The 23,673-nt window shown below is 48.1% G+C and overlaps 1 protein-coding gene across 9 annotated transcripts in view; it reads right to left on the reverse strand.

Moving 5' to 3' along the window:
• The window catches only part of CDC14B (cell division cycle 14B), a 283,418-nt gene that overhangs the window by 51,681 nt on the left and 208,064 nt on the right, over positions 1-23,673 (reverse strand). For 2 of the 9 annotated variants that reach the window (XM_029617856.1, XM_029617877.1), the window contains exon 13: positions 5,394-5,536. The exons of the other annotated variants lie outside the window; for them this stretch is intronic. In XM_029617856.1, the coding sequence (XP_029473716.1) occupies positions 5,425-5,536 (112 nt within the window). In that variant the 3' untranslated portion in view covers positions 5,394-5,424. The remainder of the gene's footprint in view (positions 1-5,393; positions 5,537-23,673) is intronic. 9 annotated transcript variants of the gene reach the window in all.

Consider the following 23,673-nt stretch of genomic DNA (forward strand, 5'->3'; position numbering starts at 1 on the left):
AGGTCCAGGATGGGTCTGAATGTACCCTCTTTCTTGGGTACGATAAAGTAAATGGAGTAATGTCCAGTATTTATTTCCCGTGTAGGTACCGGGGTTATGGCCTCGAGGGCCAGAAGTCTGGTCAGTGTAGCTTCCACTGCCGCCCTCTTGCGGGGGTCGTGGCAGGGAGATTCCACGAACTTGTCCGGAGGGGTTCGAAAGAAGTCCAGGTAGTACCCTTCTCGGATGATGGCTAGGACCCACTTGTCCGAAGTTATCTCGACCCATCTGCAGTAGAATAGGGTTAGCCTGCCCCCTATGGCTTCTTCCCTTGGATGGGTCGGCTGAATCTCATTGTGGGGTGCGGCTGGGGCCTGGACCCGAGCTGGTTCCCCTCTTGTTGTGCTTGTTCCGAAAGGACTGGTTCCTGCCCGTAGGGCGGGGCGCTTGATAGTTGTTCTTGTAGGGGTTGAAGCGCTGTGAGCTTCTGCCTCTGGTGGACCTGGGAAAGGGACGCTGGTTTCTCTTCGTCTTGTCTTGTCTTCCGGTAGGCGAGGGTAATGGGGAGTCACCCCATTTGTTGGCCAGTTTCTCTAGTTCGCTGCCGAACAGGAGGGATCCTTTGAAGAGCATTCTTGTGAGGCGTGTTTTGGAGGAGGCGTCAGCCGACCAATTTCGAAGCCAGAGTTGTCTCCTGGCTGCCACTATGGACGACACTCCTCTGGCTGCTGTGTGCACTAGATCGGAAGCCGCGTCAGTGAGGAATGATAGTGCCGATTCCATGTCTTCTCCCGGGGTGTTGTTCCTGGCTTGGGATAAACAGGAACGTGTCACCACGGTGCAGCAGGCCGCAATCTGCAGGGACATGGCTGCCACCTCAAATGATTGTTTTAGTATGGCTTCCAGGCGTCGGTCGTGTGCATCCTTGAGCGCCGCTCCTCCCTCCACTGGGATGGTAGTGCACTTAGCGACCGCGCAAACTATGGCGTCCACTCTAGGGCACGCCAGAAGCTCCTTGGTTGCTGGGTCCAGGGGGTACATGGCCGATAGGGCTCGACCCCCTTTGAATGAGGACTCCGGCGCATTCCACTCCAGGTCAATTAGCTGTTGTGCCGCCTGTAAGAGAGGAAAATGGCGAGATGTCTGTTGAAGGCCCTCCAGCAGGGGGTTCATTCTAGGTTCCCCCGGGGTGCCTTGGCCAGGGATAGCGAGTTCCGATAGGCATTGGGATACAAGGTCCGGAAGATCATCCTTTCAGAAGAAGCGTCTCATGGTTCGGTGTGGCTCTGTCCCCGAGGGAAGTTCTCCCTCCTCAAGGGGCTCGACTTCCTCTTCGGAGAAATCCGTGTCCCCATAAGTGGGGCTTCTGGGTGGTGGGAGCCTGTGCCTAGGCCTCGAGGGTCCTGGGGCATGAGGGTCTTCCGGTGGCGCATATGGCTGGTCCGTCCGGGGTTCAGTTTGCATTTTGACAAAGGCGTGAATCCCCTTAAACAACTCTACCCAGGAGATCAACGCTGGATCTAAGTTGAGGGGCGCCGGTTCCCTGGGGATCCCTGTCTGTGGGATGGACTCACTGGGGCCTGCTAGGTCTGGGGTGCCCCCTGAGGAGCTAGCACTGGGCCCTGGGTAGGACTGGCCCTGACCTGGATCTCTCAGGGCCTCCTCACAGTGTGCGCATAGGGCATCTGCTTCCTCGCTCTGTGCGGCTCCGATGTGGCATGCTGGGCAGAGGCCTTGAGCTTTTATTCCTGTTTCTGGAGGTGCCAGTTCTGTGGATGCGTAAGCTCTTATGCACTCCATTGTGTCTGATATGTGCACGCAGATGTGCGCCTTGTACTGTGCGCGTAACTTATGCGCGTAAGGTTTTATGTGCGCCTAAGATTATGTGCACAAATAATTTTGTGCGCTTAGCTTAATTTGCGCGCTCGGATCGGACGGCGGGCGGTGTGGCGAACAAGGCCAAGATGGCGACGGCGAGCCTGTGGGCAATATGGCAACCTCCTCGAAGGGTCTCCACGTGGGCAGACCCTGGAACAGCCGGGGCCTAGCCCTGCTAGGGCGGATCAACCTGGTGGCACAGATTCCAATCGCCGACCTGTGCACCTCCTTGATCTTCGGAGACCGGATTAAAGTAGAAGATTTCCACCTTACCTTGTCTTCGGCGCTTCCCGGTTTCGCTCCGGGCGGTCTCCGGCTGCGGGGGGAGAGGGCAAATACCTTCACCGTCGCGCTCGAGGGGGTGCACCCGCTGCCTCTCAGCCGCACCCGAGATCGGGGGCTACGTCCTCGCCGCGATTTGGCCGTCTACGCCGCGCCCGAGGATTCAGGGGCTAGGTCCCTGCCGCGAATCGGCCACCGGACCGAGGCTCACCTCCGAGGGACCACGGAAATCACCTCGGGAAACTCAACTGGGGGAGGGACCCGAGGGTATCACCGCAGGAGTGCGGGGCTCGTCTTCAGGTAGGATTCTTCTTTAAATTTCGGTTTTGTTCTTTTAATTTGGTCTAACGCTCTGAGAGCGTGCAGATAGTCCCTAACTGCTATGGAGACGGAAAATACTGGGGAGCTGCACTTCCTGCAGGGGTATGTGTACTAGGGGCTGACGTCAGATTGAAATCTGATCCGTCTCCAACTGCTAACAGGAGTACACTATACCCGTTGGTCCTGAGTCCATCTGCTACACGCTAGGAAAGGCCACTTTTTAAAAAAAATTTTTTTTATAAAGATAAATCAACCCACAAGGCTCACAGCTCCGCGGGAAAAAAAAAAAGAGACTGACGAGGGACCCCGCGTAGTCGCGTGGTATAGGGCATGCTGGGCATGCTCAGTGTGTCTAGTCAATGTTTCTAGAAACTTTTGACTTAGGTTTTCTGAATCAGGTTCCATCTGACGATGTCATCCATGTGTGAGGACTACCATCCTGCTTGTCCTCTGAAAAATGATAGATGCATTCAAATACAGTATCTTAAAGGTTTCCATGCACAGGAGGTGAGCCTTTTTCAATGGAAAGAAGGATCTAGAATGAGAAGTAATGAAATGAGGTTGAAAGGGAGTAGACTCAGGAGTAATCTTAGGAAACATTTCTTTACAGAGAGGGTAGTACAGCCTCCCAGTGGAAGTGGTAGACAAAAACAGTATCTGAATTCAAGAAAGAATGGGATAAATATAGGGGGGGGGGATCACTAATGCTAAATTAATTGGACAGATGGGCAGACTGGATGGGCCATACATTCTTTTTCTACTGTCATGTTTCTATACTTGTGTTTCTTCCTCACCCTTCAGCATCATCAGTTTTCTTCCCTCCCGCCTCTCCTAATGCTGGTAGCACCACATCCCTTCCCCTCCCTCCCTCCTTTTCTAACTCCTGGCAGCACTCCCTCCCCCACCCCCACCCCTGGCATCATTACCATCCTTATCCTTTCCTCCCATAATCCCTTCCTTCCCACCTCCCCCATCCCCTCCCTACATTACCATCTTCCCTTTCTGCTCTGGTCCATCTCCATGTGACAAGAGGAATTGGGCGAGCAGAGGTCTATCCCTGCTGCTGCCTCCTCTACTTGCTTCCAGTTGAAGGTGGAACTGTAGAGAGTCCCTTAGTTTCACAAGATCTATCAGGCTCTGTGCAAACTTAACTTTAGCAGCATGCAGGCAAAGGAGGAAGGAGCAGCAGGTAAGGTATGCTGCTCACTGACTTCCAGCTGGTGGGAGGCCACCATGCAGAGGCAAAGAGATGAAAGCTTCGCTGAAGACAAGGATAGCAGCTATCAACCACTCATCTTCCCTCCAACGGGGGCCAAAATTTCACAGCATACCTGAGGTTCCTTGTGGAGCACTGGTTGGGAACCTCTGGGCTAAGAGACATTAGGAAGAGAAGAGGGCTGGAAAGTTTTAGCAGGGATAAGAAGAGAGGAGGAAATATGGCTGGGAGTAGGGAAGGTACGGAAAGGCATTAGCAAAGAAAGGAGAGAGCTCTGGTTAGCAGGAAGGTTCAGTAGTAACAGCAAGAAAGGGCAGGGCAATACTCATTCTCACACAGTAAGGCAGGCAACAGAAGGTGTCACTGGCATCATGTGGAGGTCAGCAGAGAAAAAGATGGTGCATGTATTATCTGCATTACTAGGTGGTGGGCATGAGCTTGGCTTGGTGGTGGAGAGGGGCATAAAGGCCACCTTCTTCACTCTGCCACCAGCTGCTTCCTATGTCCATGGTAAGCTCTGTCAACATGCTTGTACTTATTTTGATAACAGACAGAAGCAGCTCATTATAAGGTTTTAATAGTTACATCTTCAGAACTCGAAAAACAGCATTTAGCTTCACTTTCTTCCAAAGTACCAACTTTCAAAGGGATTGTTGTGATCATAAGCTCATTTTTTTTTTTAGCTATTCTGAAAAAATGAAGCATGGTGCTCATCAGTCACTAATTAGTTTTTGTTTTTTATTCTGCTCATATAACAAGTTCTGTCAATTTGCTCATTCTCAACTAGTGAAGTCTGCACTTGACCAGTATCAGTCTCCACCTACCAAGGAATTCATGATGTATCTTAGGGTGTCTACCATTACGGTTGCTTCTCTTTCCTCTCCAATTTCTCTGTAGATTTATATGTCCTCAACACCTCAACTCGGTTCAATCATCTCCAATCCCCACCTCCCAACATACTGACGACAACAGTTGACACTGAGCTCTATCACTATGTCAGACTAGATGGTTAGCTGCATCATCCAGCCCATGCCTCTGTCACTGGTGAAGCGAAAGGCTAGGCAGAGTGAAAGCCAATAATGGCTTTTCCCTTCCAGAGAGAAGATCATGCACCTAAAACTCTCACGCGTGTCCTTTTTCATGTTGCTGTTTGCTCCTGCAGGTAGCACTTATTCCTCCCATTTCCGAATGGGAGGACAGGCGACTGGAATCCAATAGTTTTACACTGGCACTCTAAGTTTCAGTGATTTCACAGTGAGTACACAATAAAAGCAAAAATAAATAAATAAATAAATTTGAGAGGCATTCTTCAAATGCTCAAAAATTCAAATAGGAACAAATAGAAGGCACAACATGCTTTCATGCCACACAAATACAAAACTTCACAAGCATTACAATAGATTCAGGCCAATGTGTTTTAATACACTTTTCCCATGCCTTTCAGAATGGGCAAAGACTATTAAAAGGAAAAAAAAACCCCTCACAGCACATGAAAATTAAAGAGCTCCTTTGCAGATTTCAATGAGATCAAAAGGTGGTGGTGGTGGTGGTGATGGTGGGAGCGGGGAAGGGAAATCATCACAATGTCCGAAAGAAAAGTAAACCAAGTTCTTTGAAAACAACAAAGCCAAAGGAAGCAGATACAGAGACATGCAGCTTCTGAAACACACCAGACACAGAAGTGAGGCACTTTAGAGAAATGGAATGGGACACTTACAGTGGCTATCTGTCATGGTCCTGGATGGTTATTACTTTCTTAAACCATCTAGACAGAATAGCAGGATGGGCAGGGGGGAGCCACAAACAATCCACCAGATGACAATGCTACACAGTGTAGAGACCAGCATAGCTAGGAGCCATCTAAAAAGAGGGAAGAGATGAACAAAAAAAATGCAAATGGGAAAGCAGAAACGTTTGTGAGCTACAGACGCATTTTAGCTAAACTAGCCAGCCATAGAAAGCAAGGTCTGTGCAAGAACTGCACCATGCCAGTGGTTTTGGTTTTAAATTGCGGTTACAAAGTAGTCCATGCAATCATCTTGCATAAAGCGGGTCTTCAGTGCGGCAGACAAAGGTGATTTACTGACGGCGTGAAAGATCTTCCCTGGGAAAAGTTTAAAAAGCAGTCATTGTTGTCCCATATGTTAAACTTCACTGACAGACTCTGGTAGGGAAGGGAAGCATTTGATGAGGTGAAACCAAACACTGGTCCCTTGTATTTGACAATCACACTTAACAGAATAGGCAGCTTATGCAAAGGCCTCGGGCTGCAAACCAGGCAAATATATCTTTTTTTGCAAAATTTTAAGTATCATAATAAACAAACAAGATACAAAGCTAGTCATCTGTGTCCAGCATGAAAAATTAAAACCACATGGAGGGGAGTTGATTGTTATAGTCTATTACAGTGCACTGCTATCTTCCTATTCCCTGTATTCTCAGGCACTTCCAGAAGCATATTTATGACACCATTCTGAGGGATCACCTTCTCACAATCCCCATGTCCCTAATTTTGCATGCAAGTGTGCAACAAAGAAAACAGTGTCTTGCACGCTGCAGTGAAACACCGTGCCAGGAGATGAAAAGGCTCTGACTGTGCAGCTGCTTAGAGGTTTACGCATCTCTGACCACAAGCCTGCAGAATTCATGATTAGCGACGGTTCAAAAGCAGAGAATGGTCTCTCCTTTGCTTAGGACATCTTTTTATTTAAAAAAACAAACAAACAAAAAACTTCATAACCTGTGAAGTTACTTCTTCTTTCCAAGGAAAGCTACTAATTTCATCTAGACATTTATGCTTCAGATAAGCAAACTGCTCCCCAGTGTCAAAAAATGCACCACTGTACATTAACATGACTGGCTTTATAAGATGTGGGTCTGAGGATCAAGCAGTCTGGGTAGCAGCACAACATGAACATGGGTTTGAATAAGAATTAAAAAAATAAAATAAAATAAAGCAGCATCTCAAAATGAGCAGGCCCCAAGCAGTTTGTTTAGCCATGTGATAATGTGTTGAGCGTAGACTTTGCGACACTTCTGCCTGATTTACCTTCCAAGCAAGCATCCTTCTCCTTCTTCAGAGAGAAAATACAGGCCAGCGGATGAGGGCAGGAACGTTTAAAAGGAAAAACGGCCCCATGATGCCTCAAGACTGGCTCTATCGAGGGCATTGTTTCCACCATCAAACAGAGGCCAACAGGTAAGGAGACTACTGACTGCGGCAACTCCTAGACAAACAGTAAGGCTAAATGTAATTAACTTGGGCACACTGTAACACGCCTGGGCCCCTTTCTTCCTTTTGCTTTAAAGGAAATGGGAGAACCCAGGTAAGGGAGAAACGATGAAAAAGCTCCACCATATTTGCCATCATCAAGCAAGGGACCAGCACAGACAATAAATATTAAGGATCCCAGAGGGACAGCATGTCATTGGGCACCAAATGCTGAACACACACGAAACCTGTCCTATGACTGCCCATCAAACCCAGAACATTTGCAGGCTGCACAGAACCTGTAAAATGAGGTCAGGGTCTGTAAAGACCAGGAGTGATTTTAACTGACCAGCTTCAGAGTTCCTGCATACTGATGCATGCTGCAGTGTGTGTTAGCAGTCATCTTGCATACATTTTCATTATCTAGGATTAAGATTTAAGAAAGAAGTGGAGGAAGGATATGCTAGGTTTGCTAACAGAAGCTGGAAGACCACAGGAAGGCATGGTGGTCAGGGAAGGAGGCAGGCTTTAGAAATAACTAGTAGTGGCAATAGTAGTGCTAGTAGACTGTAGCATCAAGATTACCACCAAGCTCCATCCCTAACAAAGGTTGCATGCAGCCCAAAGCACTTAAAGTAGACCTCTTACACTACAACTGGGCTGTGTACCTAAAAGAGCACTGAATGAACATGCTAGTCTAACGAAGTATGGCCTCAGCCCTTTTATCTGCACTTAATATTCCTTTATCATATGCACTATGGAATTGTATAGCATAAAATGTTTTGTAATCTTCACTTTTCCTACAGTCCCCTGTTGCTCCCAGCTCTACTTCCTTCTTCTTGCTCTATAGCCAATCCTTCTCTTGTTTGTTATTTTCCGTGTCCTCTAAAATTCACCACAAATTTCAAATATGGGCTAATTTAGCTTCTATTTTCTATTGATTTTCCACCACTTAAAATAACCTCTTGTTAATTGCAGGCCCATTCTTCTCCTCTCTCAAAAATCCTGTAGAGGACTGCCCATTTCTAATGTTACTCAGTTCCTTCTCATTTCAGTCTCCCAGGGTCCGTTATCCTAAGTTTAAATTCAATGAATCCATTAAAACTGATCTTTTCTGAACTTGAATTTCTAATACGCATCCATTAAACCTTTTTCTTAATTCTCTTTGTACTTCTTGCTCTATCCTCAGCTTTTGACATTATGCACACATTCATTCCTACTTTTTCACTCTTTAGAAGTTGTTGGCCCTGTCCTGGCCCCAACCTCATCTTCTTGGTACTTAAAAGGTTTGAGCTCTGTATATTCCCTCAGCCCTGCAAGGCTCAGTGATTGGCCCAATGCTTCTCACCCTGCTCCTTGATTTCTCCGATTTTGTGCTTTGAGATCTCTCATTTCCATGCTAATACGCAACACTCCATTCCAAAACATCTACTGGCCTTATTGATGTTTCATCATTACTTGCAAATGAATTTGGATGAGAGGAATTTCTTTTACTTTCTAACTCTCTTTGTAGGTTTCCAAAGGATCCGGACCATGTAGAATATAGTGCCCTATACTTGGCTGGACAAACGCCAGCTTTCAGGAAGGAAAAATGAATAAGATATTGCCGCTTGCCTATCAGGATCCAGTTTGCTGCGCCTTTTCCTCCTGTCTTAAGTGCTAGTCCAAATACAGCAGGCCTTTTTACCCCGCACAACGTGCTGGCTTCCTGCAGTTCGGCTGCAACCCCATTGGTGTACCGGTAGAACAGTTTTGTGGCAAGACCATCATCTGAGGATCAAAGATGACAAAGGGACTGTGTTCCCAGGCCCAAATCAGACCCAAAGGTCACTTGTTCTTTGGGGAGCTCTGTAAAATGAGATCAAGAAAGAAAGCCAAAAGGCAATAGCTATGGACACAGACCAGAAGGCTAAAGCACACAGGATATAACTAGCATTACTCTCTTAAGGGAAAGGACCAATGGGTTTACTGGAGGAAGCTTGATTCCTCAAGAGCCCCTCTATACAGCTCTAGGGCAATACATTTTTTTTTGTACTTGCTCAGATACAAACATAGGTTAAGGCTGTCCAGCACTTATGAAAAACAGCATGGAAGTAAAGGAGGCGGCGGCGGCAAGGGGCTGCCACTGTCTAGATTGTGAGGCCTGAATGCACTAAAATGCAGTTTCTATTCGCCTGGTTTGTGAGGAGGCACTCTCAGAGAGCGCGAATGTTGGGTCCCAGGATGCTGGAGGAGACACTGAGGAAGCAGGATAGCTCCTAGGAGTCAGAGATGGCTCTTAAATGCATTGTACATATCTTTGGCTCCTCTTAAGTGAACTGGCTAGAATAGGTATTTCTGGGGGGGAAAAAATCCCCCTCTCTTTTCAAAACAGCTTCTTTATCATGGTGTCTCAAGCCTGATGAAGACATAACAGCAAACCAAACTTATTAACTTATCTTTTTTTCTTAGTTCTATAATTTTTTCTTAATGTCTATCTCCACCTGAAATATTTGCCAACCACTACTCTAACCTGATTATCCTGATCAATTTTTAAATTTTCCAGATTTTCATATTACAAGGACCTGTCCTTCAGCTTCTGAACTGTCAGATGTATACTTTTCTTACTCTCCTAGCTACAAAACGTTTACTCTTAATGGACTGTAACCCCATTTTGGCTGCTCACCCTCATTATCACCTTCTGCGATATTCAACTCAGATCTCTATGCTCAACGGTATCTTTCTCAGCTTTCCTACCACCCACATTTAAAAAAAAAAAAAATCCCAATGTTCTTTTTTTGGCTTTCATTAATTTCTGCTTTCATTTCAAAATTGTATCAAATTTACTTAACTCTTGCTTTTCACCTCTGGGTGCATTCTTAACACTCCTTAATTTCAAAATATGTCTTCTTTTTGTGGCCTTCACTCCCAATCTAGGCTTCCTCCATCCTATCCTTTTTCACTGGTTTTCTCCGTTCTGTTTTCTCGATTCCTATCAGCCCAGGCATTTCCTGACTTGTATTTACTCACTTCCTAAACAGTTTACTGGAATTATTCTGAATGTATGTTCTGATATTTGAAATCTTTAGATAAAGATTATTAAAGCACCACATACTGCCATACTGGGTCAGACCAAAGGTCTATCAAGCCTAGTAACCTGTTTCTAATAGTGGAAAATCTTGGTCACAAGTACCTGGCAGGGTTCCAAACAGTAGTTAGATTCCATGCAACTTTTGCCCATGGATAAACAGTGGCTTCCCTGTCTACCTGGTTAATAATTGTTTATGGACTTTTCATCCAGCAGCTTGTCAAAATTTTTTTAAATGGAGCTACGCTAACTGCCTTTAGCACATCCTTTGGCAATGAATTCCAGAGCTTATTTTTTTTCACTCTATGCACAATTTTGTTTGATTTGTTTTAAACGTGCAACTTCGTAACTTTTTCAAAGAGTAAAACCACCAATTTGCATTTACTATTCCCCTCCATCATTTTATAGGAAAATTGGTTCTTACCTGCTAATTTTCGTTCCTGTAATACCACAGATCAATCCAGACCAGTGAGGTTATGCAACCCTTCCAGCAGATGGAGTCAGAACAAAACTTTGAGGCACTGCTTCTTAACTGAGTGCCACCTGCAGGACCTCAGTATTGACCTGTATCCAAGCCAAGATACTTTAGAAACCTCTTCACACAGACATAGGGAACTAAAGGGTGGATATCCCTGAACTATAAACCTTGTTCATCAAGAACCAAACAAGACAAGGAAGGGAATCCCATAGCTGTCCTCTAAGAGACAATTCTTTATTAAACAGAAAAATTCTGTACTAAGCAGCAAAACTTGGCAGAAAATCAGTCTTTCGGCATCAAACAGTAGGGCCTCTGGACTGATCTGTGGTATTACAGGAACGAAAATTAGCAGGTAAGAACCAATTTTCCTTTCCTGAACATACCCAGATCAGTCCAGACAAGTGGGATGTAACCCAATCACCCCTAAACTGGGTCGGCCCCAGAAAGACCTGCACGCAGGACACTTTCCCGAAGGATGGCTCATCTTGCGCCCTGACATCCAGTCGATAATGCCTGGTAAAGGTATGAATTGAGGAACACACCTGCTGTCCTACAAATCTCCTGTGGTGACAGAAGTTGACACTCAACCCAGGAAGCAGCCTGCGCCCTAGTGGAATGCGCCCACAAACTGACAGGAATTTGTCGCCCCTTACAAATGTAAGCCGACAGATATGGTAGCCTCACCTAAGCCAAAGAGATATGGTATCCTGAGAGGCTTTGTCCCCTTTCTTCAGTCCACTGAAGTGGACAAACAGATGATCTGAGTGACGAAAAGCATTAGTAACTTACAAATACCGAAGTAGCATCCGCCGCACATCCAGAAGATGTAATTCTCTACCTTGAGGAGAATCTTTCAACTATTCTGGAAAACCCAGAAGATCTACTGTCTGATTAACACGAAAGGCAGACACTACCTTAGGAACAAAAGAAGGCACTGATCTCAATGGGTTTCCATTCCGAGAAATCTGCAAAAACGGATCCCTGAATGACAGAGCCTGAAGTTCCAAAATCCTTCGAGCTGAACAAATAGCTACCAAAAAGATCGCTTTCAAAGTCAAATCCTTCAGGGTAGCCCTTCTCAAGGGTTCAAAGGGGGGGGGGGGAGGGGGGGCGCAAAGGACATGAAGTACTAGGTTGAGACTCCAATCCAGGCAGATCTTTCGCACTGGAGGACATAACAGCTTAGCCCCTTTGAGGAACCTTACCACAACCGGATGAACAGAGATGAAAGCTGCCTCTAAATGCACCCAAGGCAGCCACCTGCACACAAAATGAGTTGTAAGCCAAATCCTTGGACAACCCCTGCTGCAGGAAATCTAGCACATGTGACACCTCTACAGCCAGAGGATCTAGACAACGCTGAAGACACCAAACTTCAAACAGTTTCCAGACCCTAATATATGCCATAGAGGTCATTGGTCTTCTGATTGAAGAAAATTGGAGATGACCTGTTTGGAATAAACCTTCAATCGAAGTCTCCGCCTCTCAAAAGCCAAGCTGTGATCCAAAAATATGGGACCCTGACGCAACAGGTCTGGAAGATGAGTCAGACTGAGGACTTTCCGCTGCAAGTTGAACCATGGTCTCAGCGGCCACTCCGGTTCCACTAGAACCATGGTCCCAGGATGTGATTCTATGCACCTGAGGACCTGACCTATGAGGGGCCAAGGAGGAAAGATGTACAGAAGAATTCCTGGCCAAGGACACACCACAGCATTGAAGCCCACCAAACAGAGTTCCTTTCAGCAGCTGAAGAATCTCTCTGTCTTGGAGTTGAGCCGCATCACCATAAGATCGAATTGGGGAGCACCCCACCTCGCACAAATGTGGTTCCACGCCTCCGGGGACAACTCCTACTCCCCAGCATACAACTGCTGCCTGCTGAGGAAGTCCGCCTGCACGTTGTCTACTCCCACTATGTGCGATGCGGCTAGGCCTTCGAGATGACGGTCCGCCCAGGTAAATAATCTCCGGGCCTCCAACGCCACTGCATGATTCTTCGTGCCACCCTGTTGATTAGGACCATCCTCATCTTGAGGCGATTGATGGACCAGAACTTCTCCTCTGGTTGCCACAGACTTTACGCTGATCGGCCAAGCACATCGCTCCCCAGCCGGAGAGGCTTGCATCCGTGGAGACCACCACCCAGTGCAGAGGCTCCACATCCATCCCCTTCTCTAAAATTGGGATGAGACAGCCACCAGGAGAGAGACTGGACCTGGACTCCCGAAGCAGAGGCAAGGGAAGATGAAACTCTTCTGAGCAGGGATTCCACCTGGATAACAGCACGTGTGGCAGTGGTCTCATGTGTGCAAATGCCCACGGAAACAAATCTAACTTGGATGCCATGGTCCCCAGGACCTGTAAATAATCCCACATTTTGGGCACCTCCAGACGAAGACACTTGATCTGAGACTGCAACTTCGACTTCCGGTCCGCTGCCAGGAAAACCCTACCTCGCTGAGTGTCGAAGTGGGCCACTAAGTAAACCAGCGACTGAGTCGGCTCCAAATGACTCTCGGGCACATTGATAACGCAACCGAGAGACTGTAAGGTGAACATCACTCTTCGGAGGGATTTCTCACATTCCTTCCTAGACTTCGCTTGAATCAACCAATCGTTCAATACTAGTGGACCAAAATTCCCTCCTGGCAAAGAGCCGCAGTCACCACCGCCATCAACTTGGTGAATGTGCGGGGCGCAGTCGCCAAGCCGAACAGGAGGGCTCTGAACTGAAAATGTTGACTCAACACTTGGAAGCGAAGAAACTTCTAATGCTTCTGTCGAATGGGGATGTGCAAGTATGCTTCTATCAGGTCTAGGGAGGTGAGAAATTCTCTTTTGCAGACCACTGCCATCACAGTATGCAGTGTCTCCATGTGAAATTGCGGAACCCGAAGGACCCGATTCACCTTCTATAAATCGAGAATGGGCCAAAAGGAGCCCTCCTCTTTCAGCAACACAAAGTAAATGGAATACCTTCCCTGACCCTACTCCTCCAATGGAACAATGGTCTTTAGGGCGAGCAGCCTTTGCAGCATCCCCAACACTGCCTCCTGCCTGACGCAAGAGACCACGTGGCACTCCACAAAGGCCTCTCGAGGCGGGCACAAAAATTCTAGAGCATAGCCCTCTCGTATCACCTCCAGCATCCAATTGTCCAAGGTAATCTTTTCCCACTCTTCGTAGAAGCTGGACAATCTGCCTCCTACAGCTTCTACAGAGGAGAGGGGACCACTGGCTTCATTGGGCTGATTTTCCGCTGTCTCTGCCTGACCTGCATACTCCACGAAAGAACTGTTGGTGCCTGTTGCCCTGTTTCGAGACAGAAACAGACGAGGGACTTGCTGGAACGAAACAGATGGGAATCCTGAAAACGAGTCTGAGAAGGAAACATCTTCTTACTGGGCTTCCTGCCCCCTGGCAATCTATTTCCCTTGGATTCCCCCAGGGACCTTCAACAACTGATCCAGGTCCACTCCAAATAACAGCTTCCCCTTAAAGGGAAGATTACAGAGCTGGACCTTGGACGATAAATTGGCCAACTAGTTACATAACCACAGCAGCCTACGAGCTCTACCGAGGAGAAAACGCAGCAAGCCAACATATGCACCAAATCATTCAAAGCATCTGCCAAGTAGGCTATATGCCTGCCTCCAGATGTGCGGCCTGCAATGCGTCACAGTCTGCCATGGAAATCGGCATCGGGCCCTTCTGAACCCAATAGAGACAGGCCCTTTGCATTAAATTGGCACAGACAGCTGCCCAAAGACTCAATGCTGAGACCTCAAACATCTGTTTACGATCCTGGACATCCTTCAGGGCCACTGCCCCGGCCACCGGGATCGTTGTCTTCTTGGTTACCACTGAGAAGGCCACGTCCACCTTTGGGATCCTCAGCAATTCCAGGGAGTCCTCCATTAGAGGATAAAGCTTGGCCATCACTCTGCCCACCTCCAGGCCAGCATCCGAATCTTCTTGGGCAACGGAAAAGCGCTAGTGGGTCTTCTCAGCCCATCCAGGACTGGGTTAACACCCTTATTATCTAACTCTTCCTGAGTGACCTTCACTTCTAATTCCTCCAGCATCTGTGGGATGAGGGAGCACAGTTCATCTCTTTTAAACAGATGCACTATCCGTGGATCGGCTCCCTGTGGGACCGGGAAGTCGTCGGGATCAGGGTCATCTTTTGCCCTGTCTGCGTCAAGGGTCGGCGGCACATCCAGGTCAACTCCTGCATCAAGGGATGCAATTGGGACTGATCCGAGTCCTCACCGCCTCTGGGACTAGCATCTGCAGCCACACGGAGGAAACCCAGGCACTGAAGAATAATCGCCAGTCCCCCGAGAAGCCACTTTTGACTTTTTAGCCATGGGGACCCACGGGCAATCCCCTGCCTGCCTTATTCCTCCACTTCTCCTAGCCAGGTAGGCCTTATGGAGAAGGAGAATAAAATCCAGGGAAAATAAATCAGCCAATTCATCTTCCCCTGAACCTGGGGGACTGTCAGTCGCCTCACCCTTCCCTTCAGAGGCATCCTGCTTGACCAGGGAAAGAGCGGGGGGGGGGGAAAATCGCTTGACTGCGTTGCGGTCTCCTGCATTGCCTCCCTGGCGGCAAGGGGAACAGATCCTTCTGACCTCCTGTCATGATTTCCTGCATGGCTCGAGGGGTCTTCCTTCCCCAAAACACACGCCGGGCAGAAGGAATGCAAGTTCAGACCCGATACCACCATACCACACACACGGCAGGAGGTCATTTTAGTTTTTGCCATGTCTCCCAATCACGCCCCGCAGCGCTCCCCCCACAAGGCCTCCTGCGTGGCAACATGCACCGGACTTATGCCCACTGAGCCCCCGGCGGGAACGGGTGCAATCCCCATTGAGGAGTTCCTAGGAACGCTGACAAGAGTCCAGTTGGCCCCACCAGAGCACAGGACTACAGAGCACTGTGGCTCCCTCCCGGAACTAGCATTACAGCAGACCGCGAACCTATGGAGCCCCCGGTTAACAGCAAGTCGACCACCGCTCAGTCCTGCACCTCCCGGCCCTGGCCAACAGCTCCGGCTCATTAGGCTCTCCGCACCAGAAGTTCCTGCTAAGCTCTGCTCTTCTGCTTCTTGTATGCTGCATTTTAATTTTTTTAAACAAGGAACTGAAAAACTTTATTAAGCGGGTACTTCCCTGACCAGAAGAAGAAGGCCGAGAGGGAGACTTGGAGAGTCGAGGGAGCCATGATCCCTGGCTATCGGACCGTCTGGTACGCTGTGGGTGAACTCAGTCAGGGGTATCCACCCTCCCCCCTCTCCCGGTGGCCCGGCTCCACCTGAGGGATGGCCCACGAAGATGCCTAGCACCTCAGGGAGCGTCCATGATCTGGAACCTAAAACTACTGTAAAACAAAAAAATCTGTCTTTTTTTTTTTTGTTTTAACTATCAGCCTTCAGGGTAGTTCTACCATCTGCTGGAGTCAAAGAAATACTGAGGACCTGCAGGTGGCACTCAGTTAAGAAGCAGTGCCTCAAAGTTTTGTTCTCAGATTCCATCTGCTGGAAGGGATGCATAACCACACTGGTCTGGACTGATCTGGGTACGTTCAGGAAAAATCTCTATCATATCTCCTCTCAGTCATCTTCTCCAGACTGAAAAGCCCTAACCTCTAACTTCTCATACGGGAGCCATTCCATCCCCTTTATTAATTTTGGTCACCCTCCTCTATATCTTTGAGATGCGGCGACCAGAAATGCACATGGTGCTCTAGATACAGTTGCCTCATGGTGCAATACAGAGGTATGATGATACTCTGCTTTATTTTCCATTTCTTTCCTTGTACTTCCTAGCACTGTTTGCTTTTTTGACCACCGCCACACTTTGAGCTGAGGTTTTCAACATACTGTCAATGAGGACACCTAGATCCTTTTCCTGGCTGGTGACACTCTAATATGGAACCTAACATCATGTAACTACAGTTTGGATCATTCTTCCTTAAGTACACACATCACAATTGTCCACTTTAAATTTCATCTATCTTTATCACGTTCAGTCTCCCAAGGCCCTCCTACAATTTCTCACAATCCACTTAATAATTTAGAACAAGTATCTGCAAATATGATCACCTCACTAGTCGTTACCTTTTCCAAATCATTTATAAATATATTAAAAAGCAAAGATCCTAGTACATATATCGCTGAGGCACTCCATTATTTACCTTCCTCTATTGAGAAAACTGATTAGTCCTACACTCTATTCCTGTCTTTTAAACCAGTTCGTAATCCACCATAGGACATTGCCTCCTATCCCATGACTTTTTAATTTTCTCAAGAGTCTCTGTTTACTAACCCCTTCAAATTAAACCATGTCTTTTTATGTGTTTTTTAATTTTGTTCTTTAGAATACTATCTATCATTTTTCTCCAATACAGATATCAGGCTCACTGGTCTATAGCTTCCTGGATCGCCCCAAAGCCCTTTCTTAAAGACTGGCGTTACACTGACCACCCTCAAATCTTCAAGTACAATAGATGATTTTAATGATAGGTTACAAATTACTGAAAGCAAATGTTGCTTACCTGTAACAGGTGTTCTCACAGGACAGCAGGATGTTAGTCCGACATCACAGGATGGAGCCCAATCACGGAACACCCTTGTCAAAGTTTCTAGAACTTTGACTGGCACCCACTGGGCATGCCCAGCATGGCACTAAACCTACAGCCAGCAGGGGTCCCTCTTCAGTCTTGTTTAAAGGTACAGGAAGTGCCGAAAAAACAAAATAAGAAAACGTATCGAACCCAACACCGCAGGGTGGCGGACGAGTTTCGTAAGGACCAACATCCTGCTGTCCTGTGAGAACACCTGTTACAGGTAAGCAACATTTGCTTTCTCACAGGACAAGCAGGATGATAGTCCTCACATATGGGTGAGTACCGAGCTGAGGATGTCCGAGAAATGCACCAAATGTACCCAAGATGTGCAGTAGGCACGAAGAGTGGGGTGGAATTTGGTAGAGGGCATCCTGAACCCTAACAGGCAGGCGGAAGGGTGTTGGTACATCAAGTTGTAAAAAGGTTGCGCAAGACAGACTGGCCAAAGATGGAATCTTGTCTTCCGGCCTTGTCTAAGCAATAATAGGTTGTAAAGGTATGGAGAGAACTCCAGGTAGCAGCCCTACAAATGTCAGGAAGCGGCACAGAGCGTAGGTGCACTACTGAAGTCGCCATGGCCCTCACAGAGTGTGCTTTAACACGGTCTTGAAGCGGAATGCTGATTGCTGATAGCAAAAGGAAATGCAGTCCGCTAACTAGGAGGAGAAAGTCTGCTTACCCACAGGCTGCCCCAATTTGATGGAATGGAAAGAGACGAACAATTGAGTGTTGTTCCTGTAGGCAGCTGTATGGTCTAGATAGAAGGCTAGAGCCCGTTTGCAGTCAAGGGTATGCAGAGCCTATTCTCCTGGATTGGAGTGAGGCCTGGGAAAGAAGGTAGGTAGTATAATGGATTGATTAATGTGAAACTCCGATACTACCTTAGGTAAGAACTTAGGGTGAGTGCGGAATACTGCCTGGTCCTGCAGAAGGTTAGTGTAAGGCGGGTAGGTAACTAGGGCCTGTAACTCACTAACTCTGCGAGCAGATGTGATTGCTAAAAGAGAAATCATTTTCCATGCGAGATAGCGAAGATCACAGGATTGGAGAGGCTCGAGTGGTGGTTTCATGAGCCGACCCAAAACCAGATTGAGGTCCCAAGAAGGGGCCAGAGGGCGTAATGGAGGCTTGAGGTGAAGCAAGCCTTTTAGAAAACGTGTTACGAGGGGTTGTATTGTACTGAAATAGGAACATCCCCAACACCTTTATGGAAGGCGGCCAACGCACTGACATGCATTCTGATGGAGGAAGTTTTTAGACCTGATTCTGACAAGTGCCAGAGATAGTCTAGAAACTTCATGGTGGAACAGGTAAAGGGATCAAGGGATTGAGAAGAACACCATGACTTAAACCTGTTCCATTTGTATAGATAAGACTTTCTCGTGGAAGGCTTCCGTGAAGCAATCAGGACACGGGAAACTGGCTCCGAAAGGTTAAGTGGCTGAAGAATTAACCTTTCAACATCCAGGCTGTCAGGGACAAAGCATGAAGATTGGGGTGGCGTAGGCACACGCCATTCTGAGTGATCAGAAGTAGGTCCATTCCCAAGGGAACATGCCTGCGAATGGAGAGATCCTGAAGTATTGGATACCACACTTGGTGAGGCCAGTGAGGTGCTATCAGGATCATGCATCCTTTGTCCTGACGTAACTTCATGAGAGTCTTCGAGAGAAGTGGAAGTGGAGGGAATGCATATAGGAGACCGGTTGCCCACGAGAGGGAGAACGCATCTCTTGGCTGTGAGTGTTGGCTGCGAGTGAGAGAGCAAAAGTTCTCTACCTTGCGGTTTTGAGGTGACGCAAAGAGGTCTATGCGAGGATGACCCCAACGTTGGAATATTGCATCTGCTACTGAGGAGTTGAGGGACCACTCGTGCGGATGGAAAGTGCAACTTAGGTTGTCCGCCAACACATTGTCCACTCCCGGCAAATAGGTGGCCTTGAGGTACATTGAGTGGGAGAGGGCCTCCGCCCATATCTGCGCAGCTTCCTGACACATTAGGAAGGAGCCCATCCCTCCCTGTTTGTTGATGTACCACATGGCCACCTGGATGTCCGTCAATCAGGATGACCTGATTGGAAAGGCGATCCTGAAATACCCTGAGAGCATATCTGATTGCTCGAAGCTCCAGGAAATTGATTTGGTGTTTGGCTTCCTCTGGAGATCAAGATCCTTGTGTTTGCAAATCGGCCACATGGGCTCCCCAGCCGAGGTTGGAAGCATCGGTGGTGAGAATTATTTGAGGGTCTGGAGCCTGGAAGGGCAGGCCTTGGAGGAGATTCCACCAGGCTAGAGGACTGACGGAGTGTGTCGGTGATGTGGACAGTGGTTGATAGAGGTTGGACGGACTGAGTCCATTGTGACCTCAGAATCCACTGCATGACTCTCATGGCCAAGTGGGCTATTGGGGTAACCTGTACTGAGGACGCCATGTGTCCCAGTAAGATGAGGAAGTGGCATGCAGTCGTACGTTGCTGAGACTGTAGCTGGTGTGCGAGGGAGATTAGAGTGAGAGCTCGCTGTCGAGGCAGAAATGCCTTTGCCTGCAAGGTGTCCAAGTCTGCCCCTATGAATGATAAAGTTTGATATGGGACTAAGCAGGATTTTGCATAGTTGACTAGAAATCCTAGCGAAATCAGAGTGTGTAAAGTAAGACGTAGGGACGACAGAGCAGCTTGCTGAGTGGGAGCCCAGATTAACCAATCGTCTAGATTGGGGTAGACGTGAACACCTTGACTCCTGAGGAAGGCTGCTACTACTACGAGGCACTTGGTGAAGACTCGTGGTGCAGATGCCAGGCCAAATCGGAGCATTCGGTATTGATAGTGCTTGGGGCCTACTAGAAATCTCAGGAGCCTGCGATGAGATGGATTTATCGCAATGTGCGTGTATGCAACTTGAGATCGAGAGAGCAGAGCCAGTTTCCTCTTTGCAGAAAAGGAAGGAGGGAACCCAAGGTTACCATCTTGAATTTTTCTCGGAGGTACTTGTTGAGGGCACGTAGGTCCAGGATTGGACGAACGCCGCCTGATTTTTTGGGGATTAGAAAGTACCGGGAATAGAATCCTAGGCCTTGTTGAGAGTAAGGTACTGGTTCTATTGTTCTGGACTGGAGGAGGAGGGAGACCTCCTGCTCCAGGAGTAGTGAGTGGTTGGATGTTCTCCACGCCGGTAGAGGTGGGGAGTCTGGTGGAATGGAGAGAAAGTTCAGGTGATAACCTTGAGAGATTATGGCAAGGACCCACTGGTCTGAGGTGATTGTGTACCACCTGTTGTTGAAATGGCACAATCAACCTCCCACTGGCTGCTGCTCTCTATGCAGGAGTCAAAAACCAGAAGCAGGGCCCGGCTGAGGAGCTGCTTGTGGCTTTTGTTTACGAAGTTGACGAGACTGGGCCTTTTGGAAAGGTCTCGTGGAACGAGTCCTAGACTGTGGCGGATAGGACTTCTTTGGATGGAAGAATGACTTTTTAGTATCCTTCCTGAAAGGCTGTTTGGAGGAATACTCAGAGCATCAGAGAGAGCTGGCGAAGGGTCTCATGATGGTCCTTGAGTTCCACCACCGTCCGCTGAATCTGTTCGCCAAACAGATTGTTGCCTATGCAGGGCAGATCCGATAATCTGTCTTGTACTTCAGGGCACAAGTCCGAAGACTTAAGCCAGGCCCATCGTCTTGCTGAAATAGCAGTTGCAGATATCTTTGACACCGCTTCCAGGGTATCATAAGAGGATCTTATTTCATGCTTCCCTGCTTCAAAACCCTTGTGTACTAGGGTTAAAAGTTGTTCCTGGAATTGCTGAGGCAGGGACTCTGCAAAGTCCTGTATCTGCTTGAATAAGACCCTGTTGTACTGGGTCATATACAGCTGGTAGGAGGCTATCCGAGAGATAAGCATTGATCCTTGGAAGACACGCCGGCTAATGGCATCCAGGAATTTCTGTTCCTTACCTGGGGGAAACGAAGAGTGGGGTTTTGCTCTTTTTGCCATTTTTTGGGCAGATTCTACAACCACAGATTGGTGATCCAGCTGAGGTTTCTGGAAAACTGGGGCTGACTGGACCAAATAAGTGGTATCAGCTTTTCTGTTGACTGAAGCAACAGAACCAGAGTGTTCCCAGTTCTTTTTGAGAAGATCCAAAATAACCTGGTGAATAGGGATGGAGGTTATTTTCTTGGAAGCATCCAGGAATTGTAACAGCTCCATCATTTGATGTCTGTCATCTTGTTCAGTCAGAAATTGGAAGGGAACCAATTCAGACATTTCCTTCACAAAATTTATGAAGGATAGGTCCTCCGGAGGGGAATGCTTCCTGCTTTCAGTAGGAGAAAGTGGCGATGGCAAGTCATCGGTGTCTTGAGAAGAATCGTCGGTCCAGGTGTCATAAGGATCAGCACTTGCCCCACTAGGAACCTGAGAAGGACGGGATGATGGTATTCCTGAAGGTCCTGGTCTAGGCTCCAAAGGCATCGATGGAAGTACTGGAGGCACCGATGAAGGCATCAAGGGCACCGATGGATGGATCAGTGGTGCCGATGGGCGCATTGGCATCAATGGTTGAGGCATCGGCAGGACTCCCGATGGAGGAATGCAGAACGGTGTTTCCCCTCCCGATGACAGGGTAAGCGGGGAAGGCACCGGAGCCATCGGTGACTCAGGATCCATCGGTGGATAAGCAGCTAGAAGCACTTCCATCTTCGAAAGCAGCAGTGCCAATGCTGCCAGAATGGGATCGATGGTCGGTTCCGCGACCGGCACCGATTTCGGCGCCGGGAGACCTTGGAGTCTGTGCATCGCCTTATCGATGGCCTCCTGAACCATCTGGTCCAGTTCTTCACGGAGACCTGGAGCAAGCAGCCCCAGCTCCGGAAGGGAAGAAGGAGGCAGAGGCATAGCCAGAGGGACAACCGTTAAAGGTGGAGTCGCGGCTCCCAATACCCGTCCGGGTGAGGGTTGCCTCGGTGACCCGGTCGCAAAAAGGGTTGGTGCCTTTTCTGAACGGGGTTTCTTCGATGGTAACTCGGATGATGGCGAGGTCGATGACTTTCCTTCTTCGATGGTCTGAGACTTCCGGTGTCGATGCTTCTCTCTACAATCCCCTCGGTCCTGAGGGGGGGGGGTAGAGGAAGTCAAAGGCCGAGAAGTTATCAACGCCGGGCGGTCACCGGCCGGTGGCCGATACTGGCGCAAAGTGGACGGAGCTGGTTCAGACGACGTCGATGCAATAGACGGCGTCGGGGTCTGAGAACGGAAGAGAAGTTCCATCTTCTCCATTCTAGCCTTGCGACCTTTAGGTGTCATTAAGGCACATTTGGTGCAGGTCAAGACATCATGTTCGCACCCAAGACACATTACACAGACTTTATGAGGGTCTGTTATGGACATGTGCAAGTACAGTCCAGGCACCGACGGAACCCCAACGCCATGGCCTCTGAAAAAATTGAGCCGCGGTAAGGTCGATGGCCAGTAGGCAGTGAGGTCCAAACTCGACAGGAATAGACAGAAAACAGGTAAAAAATTACCGGAGTACCATGGAGACAAAAATTCGAAGAAAGGACCCCTGTGGGGTATGAAAGTTTTTAGTAATTCCGTGAGGAAAATTCCTGTCAGGAATCTCTGTGGAGCTCCTTAACCCACGTGGCTACTGCTGCGCGGAAAAAAAAAGACTGAAGAGGGACCCATCGATCAGTGGTAATGGAGGTCCAGAGGGACCTGCTGTTGGTGAGGGTGGCTCTTTGGGGCAGCCCGAGCTGGTCCAGCACATGAGGCTGGAGGACAGTACCTTCGTTGCCTGTAGAATGACTTCCTGGAGTCCCTATGTGGCACCCTGCAGGTTGTTGAGGAAGGGTCCAAGGTGGTAGCAGACAACTGACGCAGGGTTTCATGATGATCCTTTAATTGGGCCACTGCATCCCGGACTTTTTCACCAAACAGGTTTTTTCCTGTACAAGGGAGGTCGGTCAGCTTTTCCTGGACCTCTGGCCGGAGGTCAGAGGCCTTTAACAAAGCCCAGTGATGAGCACTAATACCGGCTGCTGAGACCCTTGCTGCCATCTCGAAGACGTCGTAGGCCGCTCTCAATTCATGCTTGCCGGCCTCAAATTCCTTCTGTACAATGTATTCCAAGCCCTCTTGGAATTGTTGTGAGAGACCTTCAGCGAGCTCCTGAACCTGCTTCTAGAAGTTTCAGTTGTACTGGTTCATGTACAACTGATATGCCGCTATACGGTCAAAGAGCATAACCCCCTGGAAGACTTTTCGGCCTAAGAACATAAGATACTGGGTCAGACCAAGGGTCCCATCAAGCCCAGCATCCTGTTTCCAACAGTGGCCAATCCAGGCCATAAGAACCTGGCAAGTACCCAAAAACTAAGTCTATTCCATGTAACCATTGCTAATGGCAATGGCTATTCTCTAAGTGAACTTAATATCAGGTAATGGACTTCTCCTCCAAGAACTTATTCAATCCTTTTTTAAACACAGCTATACCTACTGCACTAACCACATTCTCTGGCAACAAATTCCAGAGTTTAATTGTGCGTTGAGTAAAAAAGAACTTTCTCTGATTAGTTTTAATGTGCCCCATGCTAACTTCATGGAGTG

This window comes from Rhinatrema bivittatum, chromosome 1 (assembly GCF_901001135.1).
Source record: "Rhinatrema bivittatum chromosome 1, aRhiBiv1.1, whole genome shotgun sequence".
In the NCBI taxonomy this organism is placed as follows: Eukaryota; Metazoa; Chordata; class Amphibia; order Gymnophiona; family Rhinatrematidae; genus Rhinatrema; species Rhinatrema bivittatum.